This window comes from Dermacentor andersoni, chromosome 6, assembly GCF_023375885.2.
Source record: "Dermacentor andersoni chromosome 6, qqDerAnde1_hic_scaffold, whole genome shotgun sequence".
In the NCBI taxonomy this organism is placed as follows: Eukaryota; Metazoa; Arthropoda; class Arachnida; order Ixodida; family Ixodidae; genus Dermacentor; species Dermacentor andersoni.
Window position 1 is genome coordinate 21,788,100 of NC_092819.1, and position 16,389 is coordinate 21,804,488.

At 40.9% G+C, this 16,389-nt stretch overlaps 2 protein-coding genes across 3 annotated transcripts in view; one reads left to right on the forward strand and one right to left on the reverse strand.

Annotated features, from left to right (window-relative positions):
• LOC126521341 (uncharacterized) overlaps positions 1-11,195 on the forward strand; it is a 328,627-nt gene extending 317,432 nt beyond the window's left edge. For both annotated transcript variants that reach the window (XM_050170016.3, XM_055065924.2), the window contains exon 23: positions 1,777-11,195. In XM_050170016.3, coding sequence (XP_050025973.1) covers positions 1,777-1,896 — 120 coding nt within the window. In that variant the 3' untranslated portion in view covers positions 1,897-11,195. The remainder of the gene's footprint in view (positions 1-1,776) is intronic.
• The window catches only part of noi (splicing factor 3a subunit 3 noi), a 30,403-nt gene continuing 25,206 nt past the window's right edge, over positions 11,193-16,389 (reverse strand). The window contains exons 15-17 of the mRNA XM_050170021.3: positions 12,297-12,387; positions 11,713-11,768; positions 11,193-11,375 (exon numbers count right to left, since the gene is read on the reverse strand). Coding sequence (XP_050025978.1) covers positions 11,298-11,375; positions 11,713-11,768; positions 12,297-12,387 — 225 coding nt within the window. The 3' untranslated portion in view covers positions 11,193-11,297. The remainder of the gene's footprint in view (positions 11,376-11,712; positions 11,769-12,296; positions 12,388-16,389) is intronic.

Sequence of the window (16,389 nt, forward strand, 5' to 3'; positions counted from 1 at the left end):
TTAAGGCCCAAGAAAAATTTACCAGCTATATTTTATTGATTTTTCATGTCAGACGATTTCTCACACTTTTCATACATTATGAAAGTTTTGTAAGTGGCACTTTATTCTTTGAAATGCTACACTAGTGTACTTTATAAAGTACACTGGGCCTTTATGGGAGCAAAACCTGATGTAGGTCACGAAATGTATATGCCATATCTTGGAGCTTCTAAAAACAAAAAGGCTTGCAGCGAAGAGTCAAATGAAATCTTGCACAAGCCCACATAGCCATCTGGTAGCGAAATTAGCATTTTAGTGGGAAATATTGTTTGTTATGGCGGTGTTTTACTTATCAAGCGTGTAACATGACTTTATCAAGTAACAAGGAAGGGCTTTGCTGTTGCTTTCAGAGGCGCACGCAACACAAATATATTATTAATGCAGATCTAGACACAATAATTGGCAATAAATACAGGCATTCAAAACTAAAGCATTCAGCATTTGGTTCAGTGGTAATTGAAACATTCAAGAGACTGGCGACATCTCCAGTGACAGTTGGATCTTGTATTACAATCCTGTTGTATGATTGCTTGGTGTCATCTTTGTTAGAATTTTCTGTCATTTCAAGAGGTAGTGTCTACATCTGCTTCGCCAATTTAGATTGCCCTACTTATTACATAACTCATTTCGATTGGCATAGGAATATACATAGTCTGTCGTTTTCTGTTCCCTCCCACTTACTTTCCAATTGGTAATAAAGGATGCATGAATGATCTTTCTTTCTAAATATTCTTCATATGATATCTAAATGGTTTCTATTTATCTAAATGTACTCTAATACTGTTCGCAATTTTGTTGATTGAGAAGACAGCATCGTCATCTTTGTCGGCAGCAAGAAAAGAACCAGGAGAAATAATAGCAATGTGGATGTAATACTAAACACATTTCTTTCCTGCAACAGTCTCTGAAGTTCTTGTAGCCAGCAAAAAACATTTTGACGAAATACAGGTAAAAAAAACATCATGTTTGCTTCGAGATCAAGCACGCCCCTCTAGCATACACATAGGCCCAGCGCACTTTACAAAGTAAACCTGCATTCATTTTCTTGTGACAGTATAAATATGTTATTGTATATGGAATGTCATGCATTCATCATTTACACCCTTCTCGTCTAAAGCTTGCCCAAAAACTTCAGCTTCGAGAAGCATATGCCATGCATGACAAACAATAAAGAAGCTGCATGTACAGCAGCACCTGCTATGTTCAGCACTTTTCCAAGTTTGGTGATGAATAGATCAAACACATCATGCAGCTGACAAAAAACTACCATGCAGTCATCTTCGCGGGACCCTTCTTAGCAAAGTGGCGTACCAAGGAACGCTGTGTGTTTTGTCTAATTATTTACGCATGAAAATGGTGATGGGTGCTAATGGGTTAACCATTTCCATGTTTCTTGGCTGCTGAGGTCAAACTTTATTGTAAGTTACCTATAATAAATAATGTATAAAAATTATGTTGGCTAAATTTGTCTATGGTAGCGTGCTTTACCAATACCTTTCTTCGACTACGCATTCTCCTGCTCAGTGCCATGAAAAACATGTCGTGTGGCTTATACGGGATATTCATGTAGGACTTTCGAAACATGTCCAGAGGTCACGGGCTCATACTGCTGTTTGCAGTCATTGAGCAAATAAGGTCACTAGTCAATGTAGTCGGGGGCTTTTTCTCAGAATGAATGTGCAGTGCTATCTTTTGTTTCTGCCTGTGCACTTCACAAATCCCTTATTGCACTTTCAGCTCACCTGGCTGACAAAACTCCGGGACACCGTAGACAGATGGAAGAGGACACTGCAAAACACTGTGTTCCGGAATCAGAGGATACCAGCCAACAGTAGCGCACCGCCACCACCGAAGTAGGCACAAGACTCCCTCACCCCACTACAGTGTGGGGCTTCAGACCATATGTACATATAGGAAAGGCACAAGTGTGGCTTGGGCCATTTGCACCAGCAGACGTTAAATGCACGAACTCCACAACCTGCACAACATGTCCTCAACAATGTCAGGCCTGTGAGCAGTGGGCCACCGCAAAGTGTCTTGAGAACGTTCCTGAGGTTGTTCCCCACTAGAGGTAGCAATCCAAGTGGCGTGGTTGTAACTGTCGCAGCTCCTGCTGCTCAAAGAAGCTGACAGGGGAAGCACAGTTCAAGTGTTTCTTACACGACTCCTGTCGAGACCATAACCTAGCATAGCGTTGCTCTACAATTGTGTCTAACGCATCCTGCTTCCATCCGCATTGGTTCTCTTCAGAGGCACCTGCTATGTTGCACACACCACCCATCAAGCACTTGGTGTTGTCATTTGTTTTATGCATGTGTATATATGTGTATGTAAGCATGTATAGTCTCACACTCGGAGCATCTGCAAGTAGGTGCACATCCGTGCAAGCTTTGTTTCCCGTTTTGTTCATTATGGTAAATGAAAACTTTCTCGCAAGAGGACAGAGTGAGTGAACTGAGGGAGTGAATCCTCTGCTATTCAGGTTGCATTGTTTCTTGGTCATTTCAACTGAGATTGTTTCCACCAACGCCTATATACCAAGAATACTTGGAGCAGGATCATGGAGCACATCAGAATTAGAATGCAAGCATAGCAAAAATTATGAAGTAGCTTGTCTTCAGCAACACAACTGATGGAAAAACATAGAAGATACTTGGGAACAGCGACACTCAAATGAAATAATAATATGAAGCACCTGTCCTTGTCCTTACTTAACCTTAACAGGAGAGTTGAGCAGATGTCTGCTAGCGAAATCCTGTAATGCAGATATGATCTGAGTTAGAAAAATGGCAGGAAACATACAACAGTGCTGACTTAACTTGATTTAACAGTGTCAATGTCCCACTGAAGCAAAGTGACCAAAGAAGAAATGATGTGGAATGAGTATTTATCATTCATGGGTGTAAGCACAAAAACAACCTGCACTTTCCTCATACCAGTTTTGCCATTTCACTTATTTCAATCTTCCTTTAAGTAATTCTTGCTCATGCTTTGAGATCAGCTCATTGCTCATATATCATTAAACAACACAACCGATGTGAAATGGCACGGCATACAGCAGCTCTACTTTCAGATTTATACCCCTGTCAAGCGGGCAAGCGCACTTACGGAAAGTGCACTTCGGCACCCTGAGTGACATTTTAGGCTATGCGGTGCTCAACGGAAAAACAGAGCGCACACTCGGTAAAAAAAAAAAAGAAAAAATGTGGCGACAGACTAAGAGCGCATTTTTTGAAAATGTACATTAGAAAGAAATAAACTACAAAAACGTGATTGTTTTATGTTGTATTATAAATAAAAGAAAACTTCATATATTTTTCAAAACAAAAAACGAAATTATTTTTATTGTAAGAGCCGCAAGTCAATGCCAGCCAGGCCAAGTCAATGCCTAGCCAATCCAGAAGAAAATAGCAGCATGTGACGAGGTGACGTTTGATCCTGCTAGAACAGAATACGAGTAAATTCTATTCTCATTGTCTTGTTGAGAGCTGTCCAACAAGTAAAGTGAAGTTCTCTGTTTTTTTTTATGCATTACATTTTGTTCCATTGATACCGCTGGCGGAAAGGCCACACTCGGCCAGCAAAGTGCATTCTGTGAACGCACTCCGATTGGAGCACACTCTTCGACGAGTACACGCTACTTGCGACGTTTAGATTTGGGAAAGTGCACTTAAACCGAGTGACACTCTCCGTAAGCGCACTTAACTTACCCACTTTACAGGGGTATTATTTATCCATATACTACTGCGAGCCCAAAAACAGAGCTAATCGTGAAAATTAATTGCACAAGACAAAAAGTAGCAAGTGAAACAATTGGCCAGTCAAAAATATTTTACATGGCTTATTCATTCTATTTTACATTTCGTATCACATAATGTGCCTTCGAAGTTAAAGACTAAAAGTTAATTTAACCCTCTCATGGTCGATTTTTTCGCCATATGCGATCGCCCAGGGTCTGTTTTTTTATTGCAGATTCAAATTCTCCTGAGGGACCCATTTCGAAAAACACTTTCTGTAATTTTTCTAGGGTGACTGTTAAGTGAGAAAAAAAAAATTACGTTGGTGTATATGTACTCTCTATTCATGAATAACAACAATAAAACAAGGAAATAAACGTATAAGAATTAAAAATTTGATGCATTGTTATAGTACAAGGCTTAGAATATGCGCACACGAGAATATTTTGCAAGTCTCAAAGGTTCCTGCTCTTACATTAATATATTTACGTCTATAGCGTAATGGAACTGTGTAGGTGAGCGCACTGAAGAAAACTGTGTGGTTGTGTGCCCGTTAAAAAAGCAAAACGTGTGACAAACTTCCACTAATCTTCATCTTATCGCCAACGAGAGGCAATTAGATATCATGAGTCTCCCCCCTCCCCCTCAAAAAAAGGAAAGAAAAAGCATGCACGGCGGCATCCTTCCTATGCGCACCCTTGTGAGTATTAAACGAGCGAGAAACAGACGGTCACCCTTTGAGTGATAAGTAACGAGATGGCCATCAGTTTTGAGAGCACAAGAAGCCGAAAACCCCTGCGGGACAAAACCCAAACCGCCGCCTGCACTCGCGCACGCCAATGCGCGAGCGGTAGTATATAGACGCGTCGAAGCAAACTAGCTCTAAAATAAACCATGCAATGAAAACCAAAAGAGAGGAGCACGAGAAAAAAATTCTCTGTATTCCCACGTAGTGGCAGCGCATGCCAGGAAAGAAAAAATTAGGAAATTGGCGCGCCTTTCAAGCGTACAGACGGCGCCGTAAATATATGGCATCAACCATTTTGGACTTTTTCGCGGCACCGTATATTTACGTCATTGACCCTGAAAGGGTTAATAAAGTTAAGACTAATTTTATTTAAGCCACTATGCAAACTATGCAAATGTGGCTTTCACAGTTGCTTTGTTCTCATTGGTAGACAGACGGTGCATGGAAAATCACAGCAGGAGAGTTCACAAAACTGCTAGAATTCCTGTAAAAATTTTTGCATTTACCATCTACATTAACATTGGAAAATTGAAGACAGTTATTCCCTAATACATGTTCATTTTGTCCAATTTTTTTGCAATGCTCCTGCACCGAGATATTCCTCCAGAATTCTGTCACTCAGTGTCAGCTAATTACAAACCATAAAATGCAAACTGTAAAATATGATGTAGAAGTAGCCACTCTTTTCATAACTGCACAATAAAGGAACAACAGACTGAGAACAAACCTGATCCTGCAAGTCGCTAAACTAGCTCATGCAGGCAAAAAGTGACTGAATGCTAACGGACTGCTGCACACTTGCATGCAGTATACATGCAGTATATGCATGCAGTCCTCTCATGTAATAGCCTGGAGCAAAACATGGGCTTGGCAGAAGCTGTTCGCCTGATATTGCATTTTGGTTAATGATGTATTACCGCAACGTTAACACTGCTGCAGGTAACTTCATGGTTGTGCGGTTAACCACCACATAGATGTCACTTCATAAGACTATCTTGGCACTTGCACCAATACACAAACAAGAGCCATAACGTTTTTTACTGTCAAGCCTTCTAATAAAACTAGCACTGCATGGCACTGTTAGTTATCTCAGCTCCTTTTTCCTGTTGCTATGCTCAAAACTAAGGATAAGAGTGGGCAAGGTGACTCAGCTAATAGGCCACAAGCAAAACAAAATCTAAACGTGAACTAGCAAGTCCCCCAGCAACCTTCAACATTAAACTAAATGAGCACAATGACAGCGCCTACATGCAACACAAGTTTGGACTTCATAGCATAAATCCAATTCTCTACAATTGTAAATTACAAGGTTGGCTTCAAATCTATATACAAGCTAATGAGAATTTCTTTCTCTATATCTGGCACACATAGCCCTCTTTCCTTGTCTATCAAACCATAACATCTGTAACTAGGCGAAGTTGTTCTAGTTCACTACTAAACCTTTGATCAAGTCAACCCTAAATGTAATGCTTCTAGTTTTTCCGTAAGCACTCAGCACCGACATGAATGATGTCAGAAGAGCTCTAGGCCACCCACTGTTATGGATCTTGAGGTATGCATGCATATAATGAATACATAAGACAAAACTAAAAGGAACATGGCGCCGTCATCTAACACACAAGCTCAATATTTATGCTTCGTACCACTGCAACTGCAAAGAGCCAAAGCCATCACCCAGTAGCATGCAGCAAATAATGCTGAATCAATCCAGGAAATGTAGCACATTCCTGTACAGCTGTTAGGGCATGTAGAAGTGTCTGCACATTACTGAAAACAATTTTTGCCTGGTCAAGCCAACCAAGCAACAAAAAGCCAAGTGTTTTGTTAATGATATGGACCTAAAAACACAATATTGTAAAATTTCAATAAAAACAAATCAGCAGTAAGCAAAAAAAAATTGTTTTGCAGTTATCAGAATGAAAACACAGGTCATTATCTAGTATTCACAACAGTACAGTACACACAAACATCATATGGAGCTGCTGCTTGCACTTTATTGGCAATTTTCAATTTACAGATTTGTATGCAAGTCTCCAAACTTGAGTATGCTATAACATCTGCTGTCACTTTGCTTTCAATATTGTTTTCTTTTTAAGGATTTAACAAAACAGTAAAGTGGAATGAGGGAAGAAGAAATAGTATGACATGACTGGACAAATGAATGCAAAAAGCTAGACTATGGTCAGCAGTGTTTCCAAACAAGTTAATCAGAAATGTACACCGCCATAAATACTTGAGGAATGTCACTCATGTTATGTACTACAGCGCAACTGCTCCAACAGGTCATGTCACAGTATGATAAATCAAACATGAACACAATGAATACAAGCGCTTCGTGGGCATCTAGATTTCATATAAACATGTAATCAGTTCTTTTCCTACAAAAATAATGTGCTTGGCTTGTAGAAATCCCCTACCTCAAGTGCAATCTTACAGTTTTGTTCTCCCAATTTCAATTTTAACACTGGACCCTGATCGCTATGTGACAGACATTGCATTTACCCAGAACTTGTCAGGCAGAACAGGCGTGAGCCAGTGCACACCGACGTTGCACCCGCAATCACAACCAGTTTGAAGAATAGTTTGTGAGAGCTAGTTTTGTCTGTACAGCATGTTCCGCATCCGAGGACGAAACTCTGTGCGCCAACCTGCTGTCTTGAGTTTTCTTTCTCGAACCCTTTGTTACATACCTGTGCGTGAGTGGTTTGTGATGACAAAGCCTGCTCCTGAGTACAGTCGTTTCCGGTAGAGGTTCGTAGGACAATGGCAGTTTGTAACTTAAACACTTCTTTTTTTTGCCTCCCACAGGGCAAAAAAAACTAAGACACCTGGCTTAGTACACAAAATAACCCGCTGAGAAATGTGATACGACGGTTTCCCGTCGAGAGAGATGTCCTGCTGGTTATTTAACACATGAGGAAATCAAATATACTTAGCAGCACAACCGTAGAACTGCATGTGTACATAATGCTGTAGCCACGTAGACTTTTGAGTGTACATACACACAGTTACAGAGTGTGCGTTTTGCAAATGAGATTGCAGCCTGTGCAGCGCCACCCTGCTTTTAAGCCACGCGTATCGCAGTGAAAATGTCAGCTTTTGTCAAATTAGCTTGTGCATCTATACGAAAAATTAATCTTATTTACTCCTTCATGCCTAAGCTTGTTTCACTACGACAAAATTTGTCAAGGAGGCTCTGCACCTGACAACACAGTGAAATCTGGTATCACATAATGCATTGATGAAGAAATTGCAGAAGCAGGCAGTCACATACAGCTATTGCAGATTTTTGTACTGATCTCCTTTCTCCGTCATTACAACGTAAGAGAACATCACATATTAATGGATAATGTAGGAATTCTTTGCTCAGACAAATTTGCCCAAACAACTTACTCTATAGGTTGCCATGTTCCCTTATGTGAATGAAAGTCCGTATTGCTTAAAGTACACTAGGGAAGCAAAAGTCATGGGAATAAAACCCATGCACTGGCCTGCACAAACAAGCTGCATGGACAAAAACCAAAGTGATACTACAGTGCAAAGCAATACAATACAATCTTTATTGTGCATAAAGGAAAACGAAACAAAGAAAACATAAAGGAAAGCAAAAAATACCTTATCGTTACAATCTAGAGAAAAATGAATATATTTTAATGCTGCACTTCTTTACTATCTACTGCTTTGACTGTAGCTCACAGGAAGAAAACTCCTGTGCCCAAGTACTAATCTTGCCTTTCATCAAAACTCATGCCAACAGCTCATTACAACTGCTGTCTTCATGACACCATGTCACACAATTAGTCTGAGATCAAAGAACCAACATAGTGCCAGATGCATTTGTCAATCTTGCTCATCCAGCACTGTGAAGAAAACCATCAGACCTTTCACAGTACATCACTGTTCTTTTACAGCCAGCTAGAGAAGTTCTTAGAGTCTTGTATTATTTTACAAACCTTCCATTCAAAAGTGCTTTTTGCACATAGTACAATGTCATTATCAGATGCACGATGGTGCAACACTCTCCAAAATCGTGAAGAGTAGGTTGCTCTTAAAGCAGCACATTTCTGCGCTGACTGCACAGGACTTATTTTATATCTCAGTAGTACAATCTTGCTACTCCACCTACTGTACTTTGACAGCTGTTCATTAACATTAAACCGTAAGGTTCAGGGTCTGTAAGGTTCAGGTACCTCTATAACACTTGGTTAAGGTCACTACAAATCTAAAGTTCTTAGCTTCTTAGAAACCAAGCCATCTTTACTGTTTTCAACATGCTTCTATGTAACAGCTGCAGAGCCTCCTAGGCAACAGTTCTGATTACAATCATGATCCCCACGTTAGAAATCAACTTCCCTTGGGTGCTCAATAGTAAGAAGAATGCATAGCATTGTGAGCAAGTGCTGAATTTGCTTCTAGCCTGGTGAGAAGCAAGAGCATCCTCCAATCATCTATCTTTTTCCGTTATGGCATGCTGCTAATCTGAAAGGATGACCTGTTGGGGGTCACACCCGTGTAAATATTACCATGCGTAACAAGCACTTACTAACCTCTCCAAACATGTAAATAAGCACCACTCATATAAAGAAGCCAGTGTTGTGCTTCCTCAACTGATAAGGAAATGCCTGCACTGAGTGTTTTGTAATAGTTACTCCTGCATTGTCACTGGAAGTGCCCCGATGCACTTTCTAAAGCCACCCTGCTCTCATCTACCTATCCAGCTGACACTTGAACACCTGTCAATCATGTTCTTCGGCAAGCATCTTTAACTCCTTGCCTTGTGTACTACAGTTAGGACACCACGTAGTATACTATATTCAGCATTCTCATCAGTCACTGTGGACTTCAAGAGGTCAGTCATAAATCCACGCCATGTGTAAGCTATAAAGGAAGGTCCTTAAGTGTAGTCCACCTAATACTTGCACACTACCGTGGGCCTGGCTATATAAATGCAGAGCACCTAGATTATTTTTATAGGAACACAATTCCTGAAGAAAAAGATACTGTTGCTGTTAGTGAATATAACATGTTAGAGTCTTGATACACTTCTAAAAACATGTTTTTATTCTGCAGTGTCGCAACTTGAAGGCTGGACTAGGACTTTTTTTCTTCTTCTTCGAACAATAGTTAAAGAGTATGCACTGTCCAGCTTTTCAAGGTTTATCATTAAGAAAACACCTTAGAAAGTGCCTGGTAATTGAGCTCGGAATGCCAGTTCCACAAAGACATGCCAAGAGCATAGCTATGAGAAATGTTCATCTGGACAGCTCCTACGCAAAACTGTGCAAAATAATTGCACACTTTTCACAATTCTGGGAAGTTCACGGGATGAACCCAATTTTCAGAAGCTCTCATCTTCACCGCGGAAATCGCAGCTTTAGGAAATGGGAAATATACACATTACACTACCGTACCTTTCACCCTTACACATGTGCCAATGCAAGCTTATCATCCCGAGCAGTGTTCATGTAAGAAAATTGTACCAATTGTGTGAGCCCTTGTAAGCAGGAATGTTACCCTTCTGCTGAAAAACGTGTGCGAGACAAAATGAGCTTAATGCTGCCTTTGCATTGTAGTCTGAAAAAAACATTCTCCAAGAGGAGAACCACTAGATGGCAACCATGGTGACACACAAGACTTGTGCTTTTTATAAAACAGCATCAGAGCACAAGTTTTGGTTGTACCAGCTGTACAATATGTTGCATCAATAAAGGACTCCGGTGCAGACATCTCTTCCAATTAAACTGCTAGCCCATCTGCACTAGAATTTCAAACAGAGCTGGCATTGCACAGTGATTTTTGCTTGTGCCATGCTTGGTACTTGCTCATTTTATCCAAAAGAAATCAGAAGTACATGTTGTCTGCAGCCATGCCAGGTGAAAAATGTTGGCTTCCTTGGCATGAGAAATACAGAGCTACCTGTAGTTTACAAGATGAAACTTCACCATGTTCTATCATCTGTGAAATCCAGGAAGTCAGCTTCTTGCCAACAGATGGGGCCCTTCTTCCATCTACTGATTATGAACTAAATTTTCTTTCCAGGATGCTCACATACAATGCAAAATTCTGATTTATTCTGGATAAATCAGGCAAGCATAGCACTGGTGTGTGGTAATAAACAATATGCATCACAAATGCCACCCCAGTTCAACATCCGTGAGCAGATGAGACAGTAGTATATCCAGAATAACTGCTTACAGTGACTTCCCTTATTGACACAACATAGTGTAGATAACAGTAAGTGGATCCCATCTAACATGGTATGACTGTAACAGAGTCAAACAGGTGATTTATTCTGCTGGGATGTATGTAGAATAATACACATGCTCGTTCATTAATACACGGACACATCTGTGGAAAAGCTATTGTTTCTTCATCCATTGCAAAAGATGAAGTTAGCATTCTTCTAGAATAATCACCAATGTGTTTCATAGGGCCCTGAAATATCATGTGCCAATGTTGTGCTTTCTGTGGTTTAACTTTGTTATCACTGTTTTTCAAGGTGTCTATGTGCCCAAGAAGCCAATTGGAAAAGCGTCAATAGGAGGCTAAGATGCACAGCTAAAGTGAATCGTAGCTATTTTACTATGTGCACTAAACCGAGTATCCACAATTGACTCCAACCATTGTTTTCAAGTGGTGTTGCTGTTTGTAAATAAAAAAAAATAACATTATCTATGACCAGTTTTAATCTGTCATTGAACATGACTCACAAACAGGATGATGACAATGTGCTAATGAACAAGTCCTTTTCAACCAGACAAGAAGAGACAACCTCACAACAGCCCTTGGCGTTTCAGGTCCTCGAATGTCTTTTTGTTGACCACGTTGCCTTGTGTGTCTTCATATTCCTCCTAATAGGGAAGACAAGAATATGAGAAATAAGCACAAATTGGAAATGATAAAAGGGAGACCCATATGTTTGCCCTTACATGCAACGGTAGCACAGTGCAACAAAAATATTTAAGAAGTCAATTTTTTTTGGCGACTTATACAAAAGTAGATCATACACAAGTTTAGCCACAAATACACGAATGTCATAACATATTTATATGCATAATATCAAGTGCAGAGAACCATGGACAAAGATCAAGGAAGAAGAATAGAAAAGAACACAATGAATGCAATGCTCTAAAGAAGTCAAGCGACAATACAAGAGTTGTGTGACATAGTGGGTCAAGAACACCTCACCTCTGTGCTCGCCTGAAACCTTTCCTTTGACTTTTCGTCTTTGAGCTTGTTCCACACTAAAAAAAATTTGTAAGCATCAGTGAGACAGACATGAAACAGCTTCACAACAGTTTAGGTATGCTGAAAGCAATGAGCATCTTATTTCCACAAGTCACTTACAGTGTGCAGATACACTGTCCCTGTGAGAAACTTGCAATGTATGCCACAATGTACGAAATGGGTTATTAAGGGGCTGCACTACCTTCTGGTGTCAGTCTAAATGGGGTAACAGATGCATTTATAGGTTCTCATGCAACAGCAATAGCAATTTCTGTCATTATAAGTAGAAAACAATTATATAAAAAGTAGAAACAATGCCTTTTTAGATAAATTTATTTACATCGCCAACAACACCAACACATATCCGATATCAGCCCACATGATACACGTGCATTTCTTCACTTTCACACGAATTAATGCCAGGTAATTGTCTCATAACATTATATTAGGCTTAACATTTGAAATAGCAAGCTGGTGAGTGAAAGCTGTTTGACAGTGTGATGTATATTCTCATAGAACATGGCATGAGTGCTGAAGAAACTTACAGGTAAGTGCATCTTCAATCTGTGTCACATTTGCAAAATGAGCAGTGTTCGGGATCCCCAGGCATCGCATACCATGAGCGTGGCGCCACTCCTGAAAGCGAAAGCATAGTCAATCACAAGTGTTTCACTGCGGTACATGTCAAAGAGATATCAAAGCGACGATGTGGGATCATCAGAGAAGTTCTAGAGTGAGCGTTATAAACTTAATTTCGTGCTCCACGTTGGAAAACATGAAATCCAAGAGGTGCAAAATTTGGATGGTAGGCTTATTTCAAAATTTACCTCTCACATACCTTCTAAGCTGTGAACTTTAATATGTGCAAGATCCCAGGAAAACTACAGCTATAGCAAGGGAAGAGAGGGTGGTTAGCATGCATATTACTTTATTTATTTATTGCATATGTCACCATAAACAGCTTGGAGCCTTTAGTGTGATGCACTACAGAACAAATTAAATGGTGTGTGTACAGCAAAAAGGCATAATAAACAATGCATAGAGTGAAAGAAAGTGGAAGTCAATGACAGCGTTGAAATGGCACAGACCCAACAGTACACATAAACTATACATACAGTAGAACCTCATTGATACGATCCAATTACATATGACTTCGTGACACCAACGCTCGCTATCAAGAACACACAAAATGACCCAAGATAACTTCGCTTACTTTTTTAACAGTTCATACGTTTCTGGAAAACACAATATTTTGGCATCAATGTTCAGTACATTGGCATGCTGTAATCGTATGATATGTTTTCCGGGCGCTAGATCCCATGTAAACAAGAAAAATGCACGACATGTGCACGATCGAGCACAGCAGATGCGCTCTGCAGAAGCTTCACAGCAGTACATACTCACCTGCCCGTGTCACATGAAAAGTGCACATGAGTGCCGACATGCACTCAGTTTCCTATTCGGGCACTAGCAAACCTCCTGCCAATTTGTCGCACGCCACATTCAGAGCTATTGCCGCCAAACCTATTGTGATAAGCATCTTCGCCTATCTGTTTCACAGCACACACATGGTGCCATTGGAAGTGTGCTGTATGCTTTTAATGGGTGATAATCCAAAGGCGCCGCCGTTCCCTGTTGCAGGCTACGATCATACGATAAATTTTCTGGCCGCTAGATCCCATGTTAACAAGATGAGGCACATGCAATTGAGAACAGTAAGTAGCCAACTGCCACACCAGCTTCTCCGCAATACTTCCCTGCCCTTCTCAAGTGAAAACGACAGAGCGCACTCAGTTCCTTATTCCAGTACCAGCAAATCTCCTCCCGAGTTGTCAACCATCTTGCGATAAGCATCTTCACCTATCTGTTTTACAGCGCCTGGGCCGATGTGCCACTGAAGCATACTGCACGCTTTTAGTAGGCAATAACCCAAATGTGTCGCAATTCCCTGTTGCAGGCGTCACGATGTGAGCACCACATTTCGTTCTGGCAGGATCCAGCATCTCCCACAAACTTCATTTTGTTTGGTTTCCCATCACCGTCCTAAAACAGTACCCAATTGGAAAACAATAAAACATGCCTCAGGCCGCAGGAGTGCCCCCAGCTTGACGCGCATTAGCATCTCGTGCCACAATGCTTTGCATTACATAGATGTCAACTACAGTTGAGTCTGCGAAATTTTTTACTTTTCTCGGATTATACGTTTTCCCAGTTAGTGCATTTTTTCTCACCTTTTTTTTTATTTTTCATAACATATGAATGAGGAATTATATACACATACAAAAATATACACATTCAGACATAAAACTTCCCCTAAGCACACTTCATTTCAGGGATACATGCACACTTTAGTAAAGATGATTTGACAAGCAAGACATTTTTTTTTTTTATCACAGCAACTTCTGAAGCAACTTAGGTGCTGATCATTTCGCCTGCTTCAGGAACTTGTCATCATAAACTTGCTTAAAGCATTAAAGCAAGTACCCTCTTGCATCCTTTCACTGTCAGAAGACTTCCAAAAATATAGTGCAACACCACCTTTTAGGTGGTGTATCGAGACAAGGACGGACAAAGGAAATTCGTTTGCATGCAACATTCACAAAATTGTAAAACGAGCAAGAATTCGTAAAATTTATGAAAAGATAGGGAGAGTTGACAGGTATGCTTTCTTGCAGACAAAAGACAGTTTTAGTATAGCGTAAAGCAGCAAACGCAAGGAGTTAGCGTTAGCGTTGCGTGCACCACACTGCGCATGCGCTATACGTAAACGCTGCTGGAGCTCTTACGTACGTACGCTATTTTCAGGATTTAGCGTTGAACGCTAACGCACGCAAGGGGAGCCTTACGTACGGCAAGATGGCGGCGCCAGTCGAAGTGAGAGCAGCCTGCTTCGGATCTATCGAGTCGTCTGCCTGCACTGCTAGGCTCTATCCTTCCCCACTAATGCTCGTGTTCGCCTTAGATTTGTGTGATGATGCTTCGGCAGTGGCGCACAGGTGACAAATGGGCGTTGTTTGCGATATACGTCCTCGATTTGCCGGGCAGTAGGCTTAACTAGAGGGTTTGCTAATGTTTGCTCATGTTTGCTGTATCCGCCTCGAGATGGCGCCCGAGTGTATTTCGCTCGTTCGCTTGGTGTAAAGCCGCATGTGAAGCCGATGCATGTCATGTTTTCCGCGGCAAAACACAGTAGTGTGGTCGGTGCTGTGGTCACAATGCGTGTGCGTTTTACCAACGACGACGATATGAACCTCGTGAAGGAGGTTTTCGCCTTGAACCCATTCGGATGGACGTCAAGGTGGGCGTCCGTTGCAAAAAATTGGAAAGAAGTGGGAAATCCGCTTTCTGGAAGCGAAATTGCCGGCGAAACGTCCCCTCCGGTATAGCTTCGACGTTGAGTGAATCTTGAGGACACGTATAACCTGCGCGGTCGCTCTCATTCCCGAAGCATGAGGGCGTCTATGTCATCCCAACTTAAAAAGGACACGCAATATGGGTCCCACAGAACACTCGATCGCGGCATGCCAAGATTAATCGGTGTGTTTCGCGACTCTCGACAAAACAACGCTCAAACCAAACACCTACATGCGTAATTAACGCAGCGACTGTGGCTTTCGATAAGCTTGACTTAGGGACACACTTGCGGATTCGGCATTGGATAAGCTCGACATTTCGTGTGGATTTGGCTTTCCAGTACTTTGTGTTTTTACATCTAGATGGCGCTGTATTTGTTTGCGTTAACGTTAACGCTTTTCTCCGTTCCGCTATTCTAAAACACTACCTTGTGCCGCGCAGTGCAGTCTTTCTTTGCGTTAGCGTTGCGTCGCACGCTAACGCTAACGCAAGGATTTTACGCTATACTAAAACTCTCTAAAGCCTGTAACATGGAAACTACCAATTAACAGCAGCCGAACAAGAGATGGCACCAACATTTCAACAAGAGGACTTTTCCACATCCCTTTCATGAAATGTTGGCTCCAGAGACATATTTTATTTAACCACTATTGATCACTTCAAGTCTTCAGCTTCATGTTTGCACAGACACTAGCAATGTTTCATCGACCTATGAAACATGGCACACAACTTTCCAGTGCGCAATGTTAAACGAGCAAAGCTAGGCCAGATCAATTTTCTTAACTGCATTACACAACATTGTTTGTCCTGGCTTCAATGCTGGGCGGCAATAGAATGGAATTTGAAAGGGTCTTGCAACTTGAAAACTGGAATACTTTTGGATTTTTCCTCAAGAAGGTGCAACGTTTGGGTAGTTGGTTCATCGCAGACAGTGTATAAACAGCAATTTTCAGCTTTTTGTTGGCACAGTAATATGAAACTAGTTTATGTCTCCCTGTTAGCCAGCATATTAGGGTAATAACTTGCTTAGGAACACCCTCTCATCTGTGATGGCCAGCAGCTTTAAGGTATGAAGACACTTTGCAGACAAATATTCTCATTTTTGTAGATAAAATTATGGTACTGCTCCCTTGTTAGTAAGACCATTTAGTGCTATATATGCATTTAAAGTTCTGATTAAGAATTCTTTAATTTATTGCTTTTCTTTAAAAAGTCCAAAATTTGCCTCTCATGCGAGCATTCATACGTTTAAAACCAATTGCTCTAGCCCAAAATGTTTTCGTT